Genomic DNA, 22,331 nt, shown 5'->3' on the forward strand with positions numbered 1-22,331 from the left:
TTATTGTTGTTGTTGTTTTCTAATTTAAATATATACATATATACATATAAATCTTAATACTTAACAACTTACAAGTTATGCCCTCGGCACTGATTTCATGCATTTTTGTACAGGCCGACACCATGCGCATGCCCAACTTGTCCACAACCAATACACGCCAATCCATGTTAGCCTTCGAAGCAGCAGCGGCCGCCGCTGCAGCGCCTGCTTTTTTCGGAGGTGGTGGTTTGTATTTCACCACCTCGTTCATAATTTCTAGAGGAAAGAAAATACAAGTAGAATTGAATTATAAATTAATAATAAAAAGTAATAGAAAGAAAAAAAAAAAAACTAATTATTATTTGTTTATTTTCAAGTTTACCCCACATTACCCTTATACATGTGAAATTGTAAGCACTAACACTACGCTTAAGGAGAACATTTTACTATAAATTTTAACCTTGAAATATTTCTAAGGTATTGTTGTTGTTCTTCTTCCTCTTTTTTGCCCATCACCAATTAATACGTCTTTCGCTAAACCTATACATTCCGTATAGGAAACTAACCGGCTTTTACTCCCGAACCGCACTGTAGATGTTTATGGTCTCGACTAAAATCAAATTTTTGGTGTATTGTTTTGTTTGTTCATCAAAGAAACCCCACATCAACTGCCTCCCCTACTCCCCCCCCCCAAAAAAAACACACATACATTCTTTCTTCACTTAGGCTTCTAGAAAACTATTGAAAGTTAACAACAACAACAACAACACAAAACATCTTGATGTTGGCCACCAATTGCAAAACCTCGAAAAATCGTAACGCGTTAAAACTTCATCGCGACGCCAAGACATTTAAGCCAATGGGACAGAGAGAGAGTGAGACGCAGAGGAGCAGAGAGTCGTTGTTAAAAACTATCAAAGACGTCAGAGCAAAGAAAAAGGACGGCCTAACTAAATGATTGCTCTTAAAACAATAATAATTATAATATGATGATGATAATAATGATGCTGACGACTACGACAATGAACCGCGAATTTCTTTTTAACCACCTAGAGTTGTAGAAACTATTGACTGAAAACTACTATTGCTGCTGCCGCTGCTGTTGCTACAGAAAACTTCTTTTTATTATTTAATAAAAACTACTTTAAAAAGGCTATCATCCATCTTTTTGGAGTTTTATTTATATACCTCTAACCGCCATAATTTACCTTTTGATGTTTACACTTGAAGAAATATTTGGGAAAACGAAATGTTATATTACAAAAGCCGGCTTTTTGGGATTATTCTTCGTTAAGCCCAATAATTTTCCACATCAATTACTGCACTTCGGGTCAGAATGAACTATAGTCTGGACCATAGTCTAGTCTATGTCCTAGACATAGTCTGGATTATAATCTAGTCTATAGCCTGCACTAAAGTGTACTATATAGTCTGGCCTATAGTTTAGTCTACAGTCCGGACTACAGAATAGTCTATTATCTTGACTATAGTCTAGACCAACTAAACTATAGTCTTGTCTGTAGTCTGTATTATAGTCTAGTCAATAGTCTATAGCATGTTCTAAAGTCTAGCCTGTAGTCTAGACTAAAGTCTAGCCTATAGTCTGGACTAAAGTCTCGTCTATTGTCTAGTCTTTAGTCTGGACTCTAGTTTAGTCTATTCTCCGTACTACAGTCTGGACTATAATCTATAGTCTGGACTATAGTCTAGTCTATAGTCTGGACTATAGTCTAGTCTATGGTCTGGACTATAGTCTAGTCTATAGTCTGGACTATAGTCTAGTCTATAGTCTGGACTATAGTTTAGTCTATAGTCTAGTCTATAGTCTAGTCTATAGTCTAGTCAATAGTCTAGTCTATAGTCTAGTCTATAGTCTAGTCTACAGTCTAGTCTATAGTCTAGTCTATAGTCTAGTCTATAGTCTAGTCTAGTCTAGTCTAGTCTAGTCTATAGTCTAGTCTATAGTCTAGTCTATAGTCTAGTCTATAGTCTAGTATATAGTCTAGTCTATAGTCTAGTCTATAGTCTAGTCTATAGTCTAGTCTATAGTCTAGTCTATAGTCTAGTCTAGTCTATAGTCTAGTCTATAGTCTAGTCTATAGTCTAGTCTATAGTCTATTCTATAGTCTAGTCTATAGTCTAGTCTATAGTCTAGTCTATAGTCTAGTCTATAATCTAGTCTATAGTCTAGTCTATAGTCTAGTCTATAGTCTAGTCTATAGTCTAGTCTATAGTCTAGTCAATAGTCTAGTCTATAGTCTAGTCAATAGTCTAGTCTGTAGTCTAGTCTATGGTCTAGTCTATGGTCTAGTCTATAGTCTAGTCTATAGTCTAGTCTAGTCTATAGTCTAGTGTATTGTCTAGTCTATAATCTAGTCTATAGTCTAGTCTATAGTCTAGTCTATAGTCTAGTCTGTAGTCTAGTCTATAGTCTAGTGTATTGTCTAGTCTATAGTCTAGTGTATTGTCTATAGTATAGTCTAGTCTATAGTCTAGTCTGTAGTCTAGTCTATAGTCTAGTCTATAGTCTAGTCTATAGTCTAGTCTATAGTCTAGTCTATAGTCTAGTCTATAGTCTAGTCTATAGTCTAGTCTATAGTCTAGTCTATAGTCTAGTCTATAGTCTAGTCTATAGTCTAGTCTATAGTCTAGTCTATAGTCTAGTCTATAGTCTAGTCTATAGTCTAGTCTATAGTCTAGTCTATAGTCTAGTCTATAGTCTAGTCTATAGTCTAGTCTATAGTCTAGTCTATAGTCTAGTCTATAGTCTAGTCTATAGTCTAGTCTATAGTCTAGTCTATAGTCTAGTCTATAGTCTAGTCTATAGTCTAGTCTATAGTCTAGTCTATAGTCTAGTCTATAGTCTAGTCTATAGTCTAGTCTATAGTCTAGTCTATAGTCTAGTCTATAGTCTAGTCTATAGTCTAGTCTATAGTCTAGTCTATAGTCTAGTCTATAGTCTAGTCTATAGTCTAGTCTATAGTCTAGTCTATAGTCTAGTCTATAGTCTAGTCTATAGTCTAGTCTATAGTCTAGTCTATAGTCTAGTCTATAGTCTAGTCTATAGTCTAGTCTATAGTCTAGTCTATAGTCTAGTCTATAGTCTAGTCTATAGTCTAGTCTATAGTCTAGTCTATAGTCTAGTCTATAGTCTAGTCGATAGTCTAGTCTATAATCTAGTCTATTGTCTAGTCTATTGGCTAGTCAATAGTCTAGTCTATAGAGTATAGAGTATTATATACTACATGGGATATAGTTCAGTCTATAGTTTGGATTATAGTGAAGTTTAAAGCCTAGTCTATATTTTAGAGTAATCTGCATTTACATTTTAAATTTATTACTTTCAATCAATGTCACTTCTACCCTACAACTATAAATGTCCACCAAAAATTAATGAATATTTTTAACATTCTCTTACGCGTCTTATTTTCCAAAAAATTTCAATTATATTAATTTACGCTTAACTGCATAAAGTCCTCTTATATTAATTAAACAGGATAATTAACAAACTGGCGGTTTAATTAACGAACGCACAACTTAACTAACCGTTAGTTTTTTTTCCAATTTTTATTTGGTTTCGCCACTTAACAAAACCCTTAAGGTAAAAATTGTGACACAGCACAAGAGTTGTAGAGGGGATAACCGTGGTTTCATATTGTTTACGAAAATTAAGGTAATGAGAGATAAATAAAAAAAGCAAAACACTTTTTTTTTTTTTTTGATAAAAAATAGAAGCTTATAATAGAGCAGTAAAAAGAAGGGGAGTAAGAGAAAATGAAAGTGAAAAAACTATAAACTTTAAGGTAAAACGTAACACAAATTTTGGCGCGAATTTTGAATGTTAAAACTCTGACAGAAATGGCAAAATACGGCTGAGGTTTACAACAATTTTTATACCCTACACCACTTTAGTGGGGAGGGTATATTGGATTTGTGCTGATGTTTGTAACATACAAAAATATTCGTCCTAGACCCACCTTAAAGTATACCAATCGGCTTAGAATCGTTTTCTGAGTCGATTAAGCTATGTCCGTCCGTCCGTCCGTCTGGCAGGCTGGCTGGCTGGCTGGCTGGCTGTCCATGTAAACCTTGTGCGCAAGCTACAGGTCGCAATTTTCAAGATAATTGGATGAAATTTGGCACGCACGTTTTATTTGACCCAAGGACGAAGCCTATTGAAAATGGTTAAAATCGGTCCATTATTTCACCTAGCCCCCATAGAACAGAACCCCCCGAAAAGGGCTTCTGAGCTCATAATTATGTTAAATATACAGATATATCGATAAAATACGGCACAACTAAGTTTTATAGAAATCTTGATAACCCTGCCAAATTTCATAAAGATCGGGCCCCATTTGACCCTAGCTCCCATACAAAGTCCCCTTCAGAAAATTACTTGAATGTCCCAAATTAACTTATAAACACAAATATCGCGATGAAATTCAGCACAATAAAATATTATGTAAATATAAATATATTCACAAAATTTTATCGGGCTTGGTCCATATTTGCCCCTAGCCCCCATATAAAGCCTCTTTCAGAAAATTAGTTTTTCATCCATAAATTGCTTAAATGTATCGGAACAAGGGAATATTGAAGATAAATGCGATATTATGAAAAATAAATCACATTTAATATTCATAACTGGTGTAGGGTATCATATGGTCGGCCACGCCCGACTATACTTTCTTACTTGTTTTTCCTATTTTTTAGAACGCAATTTTGGTTAACTTGTTCTTTACTTGCGTATATATGTATGATAATCTTTTTTTAGCTTAAAATGACTAATAAAAAAACAATGTTTGCATATTTTCTTTAACAAAAAACAAAATTCCCTTTTGCCTGCAATTGTTTACTATTTTCAAAGTTTATTTTTAAATAATTCTCACGTTTATGAATCAATTATAATTGTTGACAGTGAGAATAAATTTTTGCAACAAGCTATTACTCAAAACCAGTATCAAATGCTTAATAAAATGTTATAATTAATCATACTTGAAAAATTAACAAATTTGTGTTAATGCACTGAATGAGAATTTCGAGAATCTTCCACACTAAACTTAAGTCCAATCTGCTCAAATCAACTCCTTAAAAGACTTCAAATTCCGCCGGTATCAAAACTATCGAAAGGACGCACAAAAAACCCTGATTTTATTCGTACTTTTATCGTTATTCTTAAGAGCTTCCCTTTCCTTCGATCCCTTTCCTCTTCATAGTTTCAAAGCTAAATGTATAATGAGAAGTCAATGAAACCTTTGCATTTTTTGCACATTACGCATATTCCTTGAAAAAACATAGGGACAGTCGATCATGCATTCCATTTATGGCTTAAAATCTTTTAAATCTTCTTCTTAGTTTTGGTCGGTTTCGTTCCTACATAATGCGATCGTGGGGGGGTCGAAACTATGAAGCAACTTTTGTTGATAACTGTATAATTATAATAGTTAGTTTGAGAGACGGATATAGATATGTATGTTACATCTAATCTGAAGAAATATACCTAGGCCACCATCGGACTTGTTGTGCTATCCCTTATCAAAGCATCAGGTGGCAATAGAACCCACGAACTCCGGTATAACAGACTAGAACATAATCACTAACCCACAGATGTTCAAGTTGTTTGAATGCCCCAAGTCTATTTATAGATCAATCATCTTGTTGATCTATGAAATCTATCTATCTATCTATCTATCTATCTATCTATCTATCGAGCGAGAGAGCGAGCGAGGAGCGAGCGAGCGAGCGAGCGAGCGAGCGAGCGAGCGAGCGAGCGAGCGAGCGAGCGAGCGAGCGAGCGAGCGAGCGAGCGAGGCGAGCGAGCGAGCGAGCGAGCGAGCGAGCGAGCGAGCAGCGAGCGAGCGAGAGCGAGCGAGCGAGCCAGCGAGCGAGCGAGGAGCGAGCGAGGAGCGAGCGAGCGAGCGAGCGAGCGAGCGAGCGACGAGCGAGAGAGCTAGCGAGCGAGAGAGCGAGCGAGCTAGCGAGCAGCGATCGAGCGCGAGCGAGCGAGCGAGTCGAGCGAGCTATCTAGCGAGCGAGCTATCGATCGATCGAGCGATCGATCGAGCTATCATCTATCTATCTATCTATCTATCTATCTATCTATCTATCTATCTATCTATCTATCTATCTATCTATCTATCTATCTATCTATCTATCTATCTATCTATCTATCTATCTATCTATCTATCTATTTCACGTGGGAATTACAACGATGATTCAAATCACTTCACTACTAGGGACGGCCAGTTGCCCGCAAGACTATCCTGGCTGGTCAATTGGTTGAGGTTCCTTCGGTATCCACGTAGTGGCTGCGGTTTAAGCCCAAATTCGCGAGAAGGGTAAGTGGCGGTTAAAAGACAGGTAAAGTTAATATTTTGGGATAAGTTCGGTGCAGATACCCCACAGAGGAGTGACTGTGGGACTAAGCGTTGGAAATGAGTTGGTGTTAATTATATATGGTACGGGATGAATGTGGGTTATGCGGGCCTCACCCAACCGTTTACCTAGAATTAGTACGTCGTATGTTTTTCTCTTATGAGTGTGTCGGATGAATGAGAAGTGTGAATGATGTTGGATGAAAGGTATCATATACAAATGATACCATTAAATTCCAGATATGTTCAGAGTAACCTCTGTTCATATCAGAATTACTACAGTGTGTGGTAATGATGACCGCCCCATTGTGTTTTGTACACGCAGGTGGCAACGCAGGAGGTTACGTTAAAGATCTTTACTATTCAAAGAATCTAGAAACAATCCATACTTTTAGTGCTATACCTCTAACACGACCAGAAACCATCAATAAAATTTTAAAAAACTGAACATACAAGATAAGTTACTAGAAGCTAGATGTGGCAGCCACATGAATGAAATCCTGTTAAACTATTAATAAGCATTAAAAACTACTCAAACTTTGGCTATAATTCAACGACATCTGTCGGTCAAATTCGAAACATTTCTCACGAGCATTGAAATATAATTGTTGTAGCCACTACGTTACGTATTTCGAAGCGAGTTTATCGATTACGAACAAATATTAATCTTTAATTATAGATACGATTTCAAATAAATTATTTTTTTTTTTAAATTTTTAAAAAGACACTTGTATTTGGTCCACCCTGTATATCCTGATGGAGGACAGCGCATCAATGTAGCTTATCTTGGAGTTTATTTGTAATAAAATGTAAAACTACAATCAAGAATGAAATGACAAAATTCCGTCGGTATTTTAGCACTTAATCAAAATGTTTATAGTGGATATATTTGGAACATTTTGAAGTAAATATTAAAGTCATATATTGGATAATCGTTAGCAATTCTTCAAAACATTATTACACTTTACACAGCTTAACAGTGCTAATTAATGACATGACCTCAATTAACTGTTAAACACTGACAGCTAGCAAATGGTCCTTCGTATGACGGCTTTATAAAGTGAAACATAAACAAAATTTACAGGGTAACGTTATAAGTTTACCGTTAAACAAAGTCTAGCGATTTTTTATCACACATATGGCGGTTTTTTCAATAAAAAACTTAATACCCCACACTGTTTAAAATACACACACCAAACCAAAAACTCACATAACATTAATAGCAAGCATTAATGAGTAAGAATTTCAGAAACAAAACAAAACCGATAAGGAAAACTTGAAAATCATTATAATTCAAAAAATGACTCATCTGCTCGATCGACATCATCATCAACAGCAGCAGTCGAAACAACAAGTTATAAAAAAAATACAAAATAAAAATAAACACATTAATGAGAATAAACAACAACAAAAATAATAAAAAACCATAAAAAACAAGTGTCAAAGTAAAACGAAATAAAAAGAAAAAAAAATTATAAATAAAAAACATTGAATTGTGAAGATAAAGAGGAAAGAAGGTGGAATAAAAGGGTTATTTGGAGTATTTTTTTTTTTATATTTTGCTTTGTTTTTATTTAAAAAGTAAGTCACTAAGTGACAAACCATAACTGGGGTAAAAGGAATTTGCCAAATCCCTTGATGTTTAATAAAAATAAATTGCAGCTGTATTAATGTTTCAAACGTTTTAAAGTATTTTTTATAAATACATACAAGTTGTTATCTTTAATTTATTAAATATTATTGGAAATTTATTAAATTCCTTTAAAAACACTTAACACCTTTTAATATTATTAACAAACAAAAACAAACATATTAGTTATAAGAAAAACAAACTAACTATAGTTACACAAAATAATTTTTAAGCACACTGCCACTGCTTGCCACTTGGAACTCTATTTCTATACAATTTCTTACAAATAAATGTTCCGCCATTCGTTGTAAAATCATCTTATATACAACAACATCATTCCACAATAATTTCCTTGGAAAAAATTCTGTAACCGTCTAACAAAACCGCTCTGTCCACAGTAACCGTTACCTTTTTAACGCTAACGTACTTAAGACTTCTAACCCACCATTCCTTGCCAAAAAAATCTACTAGTTTTCATTACTGCAGCCTCCCTAAACAAAATGCATATTTGACATCACTGCTTAACGTCAAAGCAATGCAAAAATGGCCGGCTGTCGTCTGGCTAGCAGTGATGTCAACAAAAATGCACTAATTTACAAAAAAAAAAAATTATGTAGTAAGAGTTCAAAACATCTCCAAGTACAAACATACACAAAACAACAACGCTAATGACAATAAAGACGCGCGAGTTGTTTATCAAACGAAAGCTGCATCGTATTTCGGGAAAGGAAGGAAGTGAGTGAGTGAGTGTGTGGGTTAGTTTAGGGAGTTTTGTAGTAAATACACAAATCCTGTATTTAAAATAAGTATAAACAATGGCAGCATTAAAAATATAAAGTTTTTTCTAACAAAAATAAAAATTGATTGGGCAAATGGTGGAGTAAATTAGTGAGAGAGCGAAAATGATTGGTAGAAAAATGTTAAAGGGTTGCCACATGGGAGCAACTGGAGTAGTAAAAACGAAACGGGGGGATAATGTAAAGTGATAACAATAGAAGATTTGCTCAAGGACGAAACTATAAACAAGATTATAGTCCAGATAATATTCTGAACTATAGTCCATACTCTAGCTATGACAATAGACTAGACTATAGACTAGACTATAGACTTGAATATAGACTAGAATATAGACTAGACTATAGACTAGACTATAGATTAGACTATAGACTAGACTATAGATTAGACTATAGACTAGACTATAGACTAGACTATAGACTAGACTATAGACTAGACTATAGACTAGACTATAGACTAGACTATAGACTAGACTATAGACTAGACTATAGATTGGTCTTACTAGACTATAATCTAAACTTACTAGACTTAAACTTTAGGCTATAAACAACTATAGATTAGACAACAGACTATACTATGGACTAGACTAGACTACAGACTAGACTATAGACTAGACTATAGACTAGACTATAGACTAGACTATAGACTAGACTATAGACTAGACTATAGACTAGACTATAGACTAGACAATAGACTAGACTATAGACTAGACTATACACTAGACTATAGACTAGACTATACACTAGACTATAGACTAGACTATAGACTAGACTATAGACTAGATTATAGACTAGACTATAGACTAGACTATAGACTAGACTATAGACTAGACTAGACTATAGACTAGACTATAGACTGGACTATAGACTAGACTATAGACTGGACTATAGACTAGACTATAGACTAGACTATAGACTAGACTATAGACTAGACTATAGACTAGACTATAGACTAGACTATAGACTAGACTATAGACTAGACTATAGACTAGACTATAGACTAGACTATAGACTAGACTATAGACTAGACTATAGACTAGACTATAGACTAGACTATAGACTAGACTATAGACTAGACTATAGACTAGACTATAGACTAGACTATAGACTAGACTATAGACTAGACTATAGGACTAGACTATAGACTAGACTATAGACTAGACTATAGACTAGACTATAGACTAGACTATAGACTAGACTATAGACTAGACTATAGACTAGACTATAGACTAGACTATAGACTAGACTATAGACTAGACTATAGACTAGACTATAGACTAGACTATAGACTAGACTAGACTAGACTATAGACTAGACTATAGACTAGACTATAGACTAGACTATAGACTAGACTATAGACTAGACTATAGACTAGACTATAGACTAGACTATAGACTAGACTATAGACTAGACTATAGACTAGACTATAGACTAGACTGTAGACTAGACTATAGACTAGACTATAGACTAGACTATAGACTAGACTATAGACTAGACTATAGACTAGACTATAGACTAGACTATAGACTAGACTATAGACTAGACTATAGACTAGACTATAGACTAGACTATAGACTAGACTATAGACTAGACTTACTAGACTATAATCTGGACTTACTAGACTATACTATATCCTAGACTATAGACCATCACCTAGACCATAGACTAAACTATAGACAAGTCTATAGACTAGATTCTAGACTAGTCTACAGACTAAACTATAAACAAGGTTATAGACTAGAATACAGACTAGACTAGAAAACAGACTAAACTATAGGCTCTAGACTCTAGTCTTTACTATAGACTAGACTCTAGGCTTGACTAGGGTCTTGGCTGTAGACTAGATTTTAGTATCGACTATAGGCTAGACTCTAGTCTTTACTATAGACTAAACTCTTGATTTAACTATAAACTAGACTCTAGTTTTGATTATAGACAAGACTCTAATGTTGACTATAGACTAGTCTCTAGTCTTGACTATAGTCTAGACTCTAGTCTTGACTATAGACAATACTCTAGGCTTGACTATAGACTAGACTCTAGGCTTGACTATATACTTGACTAGGTTCTTGGCTATAGACAATACTCTAGTATCAATTATAGATTAGACTCTAGTCTTCACTATAGACTAAACTCTAGACTAGACTATAGTTTTGACTATAGACAAGACTCTAGTGTTGACTATAGACTAGTCCCTAGTGTTGATTATAGACTAGACTCTAGTATTGACTATAGACTAGACTCTAGTATTGACTATAGAGACTAGTCTCTAGTATTGACTATAGACTAGACTCTAGTCTTGACTATAGACTAGATTCTAGTCTTGACTATAGACTAGACTCTAGTCTAGACTATAGACTAGACTCTAGTTTTGACTATAGATTAGACTATAGTCTTGACTATAGACTAGACTCTAGTTTTGACTATAAACTTGACTAGGGTCTTGACTATAGACTCGACCCTAGTATCGACTATAAACTAGACTCTATAGTCCTGTTTAAAGTTATTAAATTTGTTTATTAATAAACATTTTTAAAACAATTGTATTCACTTCCCCACTCTCCATAGCCCTCATTATCCTGCCCAGAAAAATTTAAATAAAAATTAAATAAAACTACTACGACTCCCCAAAAAACCCCAAACTCCACTACTACATCAACGCCATCATCTTCAGACCCATAGAACATTTGCTGCAGGGGCATCATTATCATCAACAACATCATCTTGAAAAACAATAAATTTTCCAGTTACTAGGTGTGATTATGTGACCAGCTTTGTACTATTTTTTTTATAATTAGAAAAATATAAAAATTCACCCCTATTAGAGTTAACAAAGACGTCAACGTTATAAAATTACGACAACGTAGGGCTGCAGAAAAAAATAAACGTAAATGTAGCAGTTGCGTAGTCGTTAGACGTTGTTGTATCCTCAACAATTGGTTATACAACTACAACTACTACTACTATTGACCGCACAGTTTTGGCTAAAGAGGACGATGACTGTCGGCCCACCGGCCGACTGGTTTATTTTTTCTATTAACGAATCAAACGTAAATTATAATAAATAGTTGACGATTGTTAGAAAAATTGTGTGTTTTTAAAAATGGATGAACAAATATTTTTATGTAATGAGGAGAAATAAATTTTAATAATAAAAACAGTGGTAAGAATGGCAAAGAATTTGCTATGAATATGGAGGGTTTTGAGAAAAAAATGTTTTGATAAAGGGGGTTCAAAGGGTAAGAAGTTGCTAAAAAAGGGTTGAATTAAAACTAGTTTTGCAAAATTTCAGCGATTTTTTTTAACAAAACACGTTTAATTCTGAAATGTTTTCAGGCTGATCTTTGTTAAACTTTTTAAAAACCAGATTCGCAAACTAAACATATGGTATTATTTTAAGCTTATTTGCTTTAAATTTTATTTTATAGAATAACCGGATTTTTCTACTAAAATGCCTTTAAATTAAACAGCTTGTGTCTTCCGGTAGGAATAATTTAAATTTTTATTACAAAGGATATTTTAAAAACTAAAAATGTTTTAATTTCAAACCAAAATACACTGAAAGAAATCATGGTGTCATACAAAGTTTAATGCAAAATTGCAATAATAAGTCTATAGTCTAGTCAATAGTCTAGTCTATAGCCTAGTCCATAGTCTAGTCTATAGCCTAGTTCATGGCCTAGTCTATAGTCTAGTCTATAGTCTAGTCTATAGTCTAGTCTATAGTCTAGTATATAGTCTAGTCTATAGTCTAGTCTATAGTCTAGTCTATAGTCTAGTCTATAGTCTAGTCTATAGTCCAGTCTATTGTCCAGTCTTTAGTTTAGTCTTTAGTCTAGTCTTTAGTCTAGTCTATAGTCTAGTCTATAGTCTAGTCTATAGTCTAGTCTATAGTCTAGTCTATAGTCTAGTCTATAGTCTAGTCTATAGTCTAGTCTATAGTCTAGTCTATAGTCTAGTCTATAGTCTAGTCTATAGTCTAGTCTAGTCTAGTCTATAGTCTAGTCTATAGTCTAGTCTATAGTCTAGTCTATAGTCTAGTCTATAGTCTAGTCTATAGTCTAGTCTATAGTCTAGTCTATAGTCTAGTCTATAGTCTAGTCTATAGTCTAGTCTATAGTCTAGTCTATAGTCTAGTCTATAGTCTAGTCTATAGTCTAGTCTATAGTCTAGTCTATAGTCTAGTCTATAGTCTAGTCTATAGTCTAGTCTATAGTCTAGTCTATAGTCTAGTCTATAGTCTAGTCTATAGTCTAGTCTATAGTCTAGTCTATAGTCTAGTCTATAGTCTAGTCTATAGTCTAGTCTATAGTCTAGTCTATAGTCTAGTCTATAGTCTAGTCTAGTCTATAGTCTAATCTAGTCTAGTCTAGTCTATAGTCTAGTCTAGTCTATAGTCTAGTCTATAGTCTAGTCTAGTCTATAGTCTAGTCTATAGTCTAGTCTATAGTCTAGTCTATAGTCTAGTCTATAGTCTAGTCTATAGTCTAGTCTAGTCTAGTCTATAGTCTAGTCTATTGTCTAGTCTATAGTCTAGTCTAGTCTATAGTCTAGTCTATAGTCTAGTCTATAGTCTAGTCTATAGTCTAGTCTATAGTCTAGTCTATAGTCTAGCCTATAGTCTAGTCTATAGTCTAGTCTATAGTCTAGTCTATAGTCTAGTCTATAGTCTAGCCTATAGTGTAGTCTATAGTCTAGTCTATAGTCTAGCCTATAGTGTAGTCTATAGTGTAGTCTATAGCCTACTCTATAATGCAGTCTATAATCGAGTCTATAGTCTAGTCTATAGTCTAGCCTATAGTGTAGTCTATAGTCTAGTCTATAGTCTTGTCTATAGTCTAGTCTATAGTCTAGTCTATAGTGTAGTCTATAGTGTAGTCTATAGTGTAGTCTATAGTGTAGTCTATAGTGTAGTCTATAGCCTACTCTATAATGCAGTCTATAATCGAGTCTATAGTGGAGCCTATATTCGAATCTATAGTCTATTATTTTAATTATGTATTCTTCACAAAATATGCAGAAAAAAAGTGGCGAAAGTGAAAACAATTTCTAACACTGTTCATTATTCAACATACACGCATTTTCAATACTTTACTACTACCACTGCAGTCACACATACATACATATATTAGTTAAAATGCCGATTTAGCATCGAGAGTTGTAGTCGTTGCAAACTCATAACGCCTACGAAGTTGCGTCAACGAGGACGTTAACGACTACGACACTAACGACAGCAACAACGACATTGAAAAACATAATAATGTGAGGGGGGAAGTAATGATTAAAAACTGCAGCCAACATTATCAAACCAATAACAGAAGAAGTTTCTCAGTTTAAATTAGAAAATTTTCGAATGTTTGGCAAAATAAAAAAGCAGAGGCGATTGCAGAAAAAAATGTTTCTAATAAATGTAGTGGAGAGGAAAATAATAGCACAGAGAAATGTTGAAGTTACAATTTCTCTCTTTTACTTTGTAAACTTTAGACTGGATAATGATCTTTACGGACTCGTTGAAGAATTCTCACTTATTTTAAAGGATTTTCGGGACATATTTTTGGAGGATCTTTAATTCCAAATATTGCACTAGTTTCGTGACTGTAAGAACTTTCATTTCCTCGTGAATTCATCGTCTTCAAGGTAACGAAAAAGGTTGAAGGTCAGCGATTGTAGAACCCGAATTTTACAACTAGATGTGTTTAAAAGGTGGATATTATCTTCTCCACCAAGCAAAGAAAATGGGAAAACATTGTGGATATTGTTTTCCCATTCTCTTTGCTTGGTGGAGAAGATAATCTCCTCCCTTGTTAAAAATAACATTTATTAACACGTATTTCAAAGTACATTCATCAATTAATGATTATTTCCCAACTAACAAGGTATTGGACTATGTTCTAACACTTGTAAGAAAGTTTGAAATCTAAATTTAAGGAAATCATTCAAACCTGTGAAGATTCAAGTACTTCGTGTCAAGATGAAAATGAAATTCTAACGATTGATATGCAAAATGAGAAACTGTAAACAACATTCAATAAACTATATAATCCAAAGTTGAGGAAATTCAACACAGTCAAACTCAACTAGGGATGAAAATGTAAAACGTCCACACATCCCACTATACTAAATAAGATGAGACAAATGTGCATAATCAAAAAGGTCACATTTGCCGACGGAATACTGAAAGTACTAAGAGATTTGTATTAGGAAACGATGTAGCCTTTTTATACTAGTTCAGGCATAAAATATTTTGCACTATTTTTGGAAACCCAAGAGTTTTTTGATCTCTCGGTATTGTATAAGAATGAAAAATACAGGTTGATAACATGCATTTCTATCTAATACAAGTCTATCTAATAAATTTGACACTAATTATCGCTAAATCTCTCTCGTTTAGCTATTACATCAACTATTCTGCAGTAAATGGAAAACCCAACATTTCTGTTCGCTGGTGAGGATGGGTTTCCATTAGAACAGTATAGGAAAGGAAAATACGATTTGAATTAAAGCAAACCTGCTACCAATTTCCGCGTTAGGTCTCTCTAGGTCTCTCCCAAGCGCTTATGATAGTTCATAAGGATGGATTTCCCTCTGAACAGTCAAAGAATAGAAAATACCAGTTCGTTAACATGTTGTTCTTTTTGAAACAAATAGAAAGACTGAAAATTCGCAATCAATTACCACGAAATTTCTCTCTTATGTCCATTACATCAACTATTATCTACTACTTGGAAAATCTAGCGTTTTTGGACGCTAGTAAGGATAGATTTCTCTAAGAATTGTATAAAAACGAAAGAGGCGAATTGATAACGTGTTGATCGATCTAATACAAATGGTAAAAAGACAAATTTGACACTCTCGAAGCCATTTGCTTCAACTATTCTGTATTATTTGGAAAACCAAGTGTTTCTGGTCGCTGGAAAGGAATTGTATAAGAACGGAAGAGAGGAGTTGCTAACTTGGTGCTCTATCTAATACAAACGGAAAAAAGATAAATTTGACACCAATTACGAGTAAGTTTCTCTCCTTTATTAAACTATTTGGAAAACCAAGTGTTTCTGGTCGCTGGAAAGGATAGATTTCCATCAGAATTGTATAACAACGAAGAGAGGAGTTGCTAACTTGGTCCTCTATCTAATACAATAGGAAAAAAGATAAATTTGACACCAATTACGAGTAAGTTTCTCTCATTTATTCACTGCTTCAACTATTCTAAACTATTTGGAAAACCAAGCATTTTTGGTCGCTGGTAAGGATCGATTCCCTTCTCTATAGTATAAGAACTATAAAAACTTATTGTTAATCTGTTGGCCCATCTAATTAAATTGGAAAAAAGAAAATTTGACAACAATAAAAACAAAGTTTCTCTACTTTATTCACTGTCTCAACTATTCTAAACTATTTGGAAAACCAAGCACTTCTGGTCGCTGCTAAGGATAAATTTCTCTTAAATTTATATCAAAACGGAATAACAGGTAACGTATTGGCTTATCTAATACAAATGGCAAATAATACAAATTTGACACTTATTACCGCGAAATGGCTCTTTGGAAGTCATTTGCTTCAACTATTCTATATTATTTGGAAAACCAAGTGTTTCTGGTCGCTGGAAAGGAAAGATTTTCCTCAGAATTGCATCCGATCAAGTTGATAACATGTTGATCTATCTAATCCAAATAGAAAAAAGACAAAGTTGACGTTTATTACCGCGAAATGACTCTTTTAAAGCCATTTCCTTCAACTATTCTGCATAATTTGGAAAACCAAGTGTTTCTGGTCGCGCGGAAGGATAGATTTCCCTCAGAATTGTATCCCAACGGAAGAAACAAGTGAATAACGAGTTGGTCAATCTTATACATATGAAAGAAAGACAAATTTCCGACGAAAATTCTCTACTATACTCGCCGTATCAACTATTCTAAACTACTTGGAAACCCAAACATTTCTCGTCGCTTTTAAGGATCGATTTCCCTCAGTACTTTATAAGAAGGAAAAATACTATTTGTTAATCTGCAATTATATCTAATATGTAGAATTGATGAATCCTTTATCCACTGTCTTAACTATTCTGCACTATTTGGAACACCAAACGTTTCTGGTTACTCAGGAATATGAATTAGCCGTCCAAGCTGCATAAAAATGGCAAAGAACAGTTGATAACGTATTATTCAATCTAAAACCGACGGAAAAAAGAAAAATTCTCCGCAAATTATCTGGTAGCTGGAGACTATTGATTTCCCTCAGAATTGTGTGAAAACGGATAAAACCATTCGATAACGTGTTGGTCTATCTTATACTAATGAATTATGCAGAAGAATTTCCTTGCGAATTATATGAAAACGGAAAAATCTATAAAATTCTACGACAAAATGAATCTCTGGCATTCATTGAGATGCTTGAAATAGTCTATTCCTTTACAACCAAGTAGATACTAAAACAGTTTTAGTCATCATCAGCATGTATTGATGTTCTTGTTCTTGGCAAGAATACTAGACAAACTGCACAAATAACTGACATGTGTTGTTTTCCAGCAAAGTGCATTCACATTATGCAAGTTCTCTTCTCTCTTACCACATGTCTGAGTTCATTGATTAAAAAGGAAACAAGAAATGGAATTATAAAGGGGTACAACAAACTTGTCTGTTTTTGGAATACATTTTGTTCTACACATTCATAGAAAAGCAGCTACGATGGAAATAGATTTTTCTAAATGAACGTAAAAGGAAAGTTCAAAAAGAGATAATGGAAAATTGGTAAAAAAAAGAAAACTAATGTTAGCCCGAACTGTAACATACCAAAGTATATTAGGTCATATTGTATATATGAAACATTGGCATTAGAAAAGTTGCTCTACTAAACAAAAAAGGAAGCAGAGTATGAAATAGGTTCGACTGATGCACGTTGAATAACAACTCAATTGGATGACTTTACTATATACTTTGGTATAATCCTACTAACAGTCAACCAAAGACTCCTACACCTCATTATTAAGCCTATGTTTCTTATTTAGAGAAATGTTTTCAAGGACAACAATTGGCAATTTCTAAAGGTTGTTTGACAATACTCCAACTGACAGACAAATTGACAGTGACAGATAGATGTTGCAAGAACAAAGAGTAATAATATAAAATGAAAATTGTCTGTGATTGAAAAAATGCCGTCGGTGGTATTTTATGTTCTTGGTTATTTGAATTTAAGATTTGCATCACTTTTAAATCAATAAACTATAATTCAGCTAAACTTAAGGTTTGCAGAAGTAAATAAGATATAATTCAGCTACTTTCTTGCAGCTGAATTGTTCGAACCACTGTTTTAAACCATTATACAACAACATTTATTGTTTGCTGGATTACTTAAACTGAAATTCAGCTGCAAAATTGCTGCTGAATGATTCACTTAACTATAATTCAGCTGAAGTTAAAGTTTGCTGAATTATTTAAATCATAATTCAGCTACTAATTTTCAGCTGAATTGTTTAAAATCATCATTCAGCAACATAAGTTAGAGTTGAATTTCATTTAACTATAATTCAGCTACAGTTATAGTTTAATGAATTTCTTAAACTGTAATTCAGCTACTTATTTCAATCTGAATGGTTTAATAACATTACTCAGCAACATAATTTGCATCTGAACTTCATTAAACAACAATTCAGCTACAAATCTTTTTCGCTGAATTGCTTTAAACTATAATTCAGCAACTAATTTACAGCCAAACAGTTTGATAAAATTTTAAATAACATAAATTATAGCTGAAGTGCTTTAAAATACTATTCAGCTACAATTATTAATTGCTGAATATTTCTTTAAAAGCATCATTTGCAGCTGTTTTTATTAAACTACAATTCAGCTGTTATTCAGCTTCTAAATTGAAGCTGATTAATTAAAAAGCATAGCTAAGCAACTTCAGTTGTAGCTGAATTGCTTTAAACTATAATTCAGCTAAAGTTATTATTCGCTGAATTGTTTCAACTTCAACTCAGCTACTAGTTTACAGCATAATTGTTTAAAAACCTTATTCAGCAAACAATAACTTAAGCTGAATATCTATAAACTATATTTTAGCTTTAGTTACTGTTTGCTGAATAAATTTAAACTATATTTTAGCTTTAGTTACTGTTTGCTGAATAAATTTAAACTAGAATTCAGCTACTAATTTGCAGATGAATTGTTCAATAACTTAATTAAGCCGCTTATATTGCAGCTGAATTGCTTTAAAATATAATTCAGCTGCAGCTTTTATTTGCTGAATTGCTTAAACTATTATTCAGCTACTAATATGAGGCAGAATTATTCAAAATCATCCTGTAGTAACTTATAATGCGGCTGAATTGCACTAAGTATATATTCAGCTATCATATGATTAGCTGAATTAAGAAAAATTCTTATTCAGCTAAACTAATAACAGCTGAATTAAGCTAAACTTTAGCTAGATCAATAAAAAACAGCTCAATTTTGAATAACTATAATTGAACTGCAGCTGAATCGAACTAACAATGTTTTAAGCTATTTCAACCTCTGCAAATGCAGCTGAATTATAGAAAATCAATATGCAATAATTTAATGAGTAAACTATGCAAATTCTCTTTCTTTCATTATTAATTTTATTGCAGCTGAATTAAACTAATTCCTAATAGTTAAATAATAGTATTCAGCTACTATTATTAAACTAAAATATTTAATACAGCTTTAGTTAATCACTTTAGCGATTTTGACTGTAGCTGCTGAATTAAGTTTAAATCTTATTTTGCTATTTTAAATGTAGCTGAATTAAGCTAAAAGCTATTGCAAATGCAGCCAAAAGTAAACCGAAATTATATTCAGCCAATTTTATTGCAGCTGAATTATAGAAAATTGCAATTCAGCTATATATAAATTGTATTCCACTAATTTTATTGCAGCTGAATTATAGAAAATCACAATTAAGCTATATTTAGTAATTAAACAATCTCCTTTTTTAATTTTATTACAGCTGTATTGACCTAAAACATTATTCAGTTATGTCAAAAGCAGCTGAATTATTGAATAATCGTATTCAGCTACTTTTATAACAGCTGAACTAAAATTCTAAAATTTTGTCAGTAGCTGAATTGATTTTTTTAGCAGCTGAATTAAGTTTAAGTCTTATTTAACTATTTTAAATGCAGCTGAATTAGATGAAAATCTTATTCAGCTTTTTCTATGGCAGCTGAATTAAGTATAAATCATGTTCAACAATTTTTAATGCAATTAAATTCATCTAAAATCTTATTCAGCTACTTTTATTGTACCTGAATTAAGCTTAAAACTAATTCAAAATAGCTGAATTAGTTTAATGTCAGCTGAATGGATACAAAATCATTCTACTTTTTGCTTGAAGTTATTGCTGTGTGCAAATAAACAAGAAATGTTAATTTCACCATCAAAAAATCAATATTTCTTAAGTAAAATTTATTATGCAGCAATCTATTTTGACATTTTGCCAATTTTAAAGTTTTCTAGAATTCAACTGCTACAAAAAATAGCTATACAATTGTTTTAATTTATAAAACAAGAAAAAAATTATATAAATTTTATTAAAACCTTAACATTTTCAATAGCAATGACATGTTTTAAATGTATTTTTTGTAAAATTTGGTGTTTTTTAACTAAAATAGGCAAAATTTCATTAAATTTTAAAATTTTTTTAAGATTTTGGGTGTTTTAGGAGATTTTCTTCTAATTTTAGAGGAATTTGGCGCAGGAGTATTAATATGGCAACCTTACGCTCTCAATCACACAACAAACTGGAGAAAAAGAAAAACAATAAAAACAATTGATATTTTTTAAGATTTTTTTCTACAAATTGAAAGAAAAAACAAAAAGATTTATAAAAAAAAACTCCCACCCATGACACAATCATTTTATGACACATAATCTGACAAAGATTTTTTTACAAAAATGTTAAAAGAATCCTAGATTTAAAACAATTACAATAAGATTTTTTTATGAACTACAATCAATAACTAGATAATACGTACAAAAAAAATTATGACAATTTACGCTTTTGCGCATATTTAATGGCAGGGTTTGGTGGGGTGTTAATTGGGTGGCCATAAGGGAATTCCATACAATAGTGATTTTCGGTATCCATTGCTAAAACAAATTCTCTTAAAACAACAACTACGGCAAACGAAAAAAGGTCAAACTGGGGGCGTATAAAATAGGCTGCTGCTAAAAAAAAGCCACCATGTTAAGGGACTAAAACCATGGAAAAGAATAATTGCTGATATTGCTGACAAATTCCTAAATTACACTAAAGTCCTCTACAGCGAAAACTGAGTGTTAGGTGTTTGTTTTTTATCTTTTTTTCACAACTATAGGGAAAAATCAATAAATAACTTTGGGACTAAGAAATTATAGATTAATTTCACCATTATAAAGAAAACTTAAGGGAAATTTGTAAATTTTACTTAAAATTGTATTAATTAACCTTAAGAAAATGTTAATTATTATAGATAAAACTTTTAACTACTACTATGACTACTGATTAATCACTTACTTTGTCCAACCAACACTTTCAATGCCATTTTCGCTGTTTGATTTCACGTTTTTTTATATTATTATAATTATATTCAATTTAACTATTATTTTTTTTTTGTTAATTAATTTAAAAAGCACTTTTTTATGAAATTTTCTTTTTCTTTTAAATAATATTATTAACTTTTGTACACCGTGTAAAACTTGCAGCACGAAACTAATACAAAAATTGTTCCGTCACACAAAAAATTATGAACCCCGTCGTCTTCGTCGCCTCGGTTTTGGGTTGTGTGTTTTTCCAGGCGCCTCTAACTACTACACTGTGTAGGTACTTAAATTGCAATCTTTTTTTTTTAGTTTTTTTCCTTCTCTATGCGTTGTTGTATTGTCTCCAAAATTCCCCACATAACTGATATTGGGGGCTTAAAGGCGAACCGTAAAATACTTTTGCACAATTTGTGCTGGATAAAATTTTTTTCTATGCAGGGTTTTTTTTCTTCTTTTTTTTCACTCTCACACACTCTTTCTGCTGTTATTTCTGTATGAAAATTTCTTCAATGATTTAGCAAAGATCAGCGCCTTTATAATATTAATGACGGCGTTAGCTACTAAACATTTCGGCGCTGACTTGAAAACAGCTGTAAATTAGCTAAGTTTTCTGAAGTTTATTATAATATGTAAACATTTTATATTGTATAATTTCTAGAATTTAATGTATCAGTTAAGTGTTTTATATTGAAAATGGCGGACCTTTTAAAGAAATTTGAAGCCGAAATATGTTTAACGTCGTTGGCTTTTCAATTTCATAGGCGGTTAAGCTTAGTCAGCTTTCAGCCGCATAAATTGTAGATTTTTTGTCATTTTGTTTTGTTTTCCATGTTCGTTGTTAGTGCTTTCTTAAGGTTGCCATTTGTAACAAATGGAAAAGTGCAATAGGAAAAAACACAAACTTATTTTTTTATGCATTTTAATCCAATTAGAATTAGGGTTCTAAAATTGATTTACAAATAGGGTTCTATAGTTAAAACAAAAAGTAGACTTTTTGTACTTTTTCGTTTCATGA

General features: G+C 32.7%; 1 protein-coding gene across 6 annotated transcripts in view; it reads right to left on the reverse strand.

Moving 5' to 3' along the window:
• The window catches only part of LOC119601869 (protein ROP), a 60,996-nt gene extending 39,164 nt beyond the window's left edge, over positions 1-21,832 (reverse strand). For 2 of the 6 annotated variants that reach the window (XM_037953100.1, XM_037953097.1), the window contains exons 1-2: positions 21,291-21,828; positions 73-255 (exon numbers count right to left, since the gene is read on the reverse strand). In XM_037953100.1, coding sequence (XP_037809028.1) covers positions 73-255; positions 21,291-21,318 — 211 coding nt within the window. In that variant the 5' untranslated portion in view covers positions 21,319-21,828. Of the gene's footprint in view, positions 1-72; positions 256-371; positions 397-21,286 lie in introns of those variants that run through there. The other 4 variants (XM_037953102.1, XM_037953096.1, XM_037953098.1 and 1 more) reach the window with 4 other exon arrangements.
• Between the last annotated feature and the right edge of the window lie 499 nt (positions 21,833-22,331).

Source organism: Lucilia sericata, unplaced genomic scaffold, assembly GCF_015586225.1.
Source record: "Lucilia sericata isolate MDLA Ls3-8-SP2 unplaced genomic scaffold, ASM1558622v1 Contig000194F_arrow, whole genome shotgun sequence".
In the NCBI taxonomy this organism is placed as follows: Eukaryota; Metazoa; Arthropoda; class Insecta; order Diptera; family Calliphoridae; genus Lucilia; species Lucilia sericata.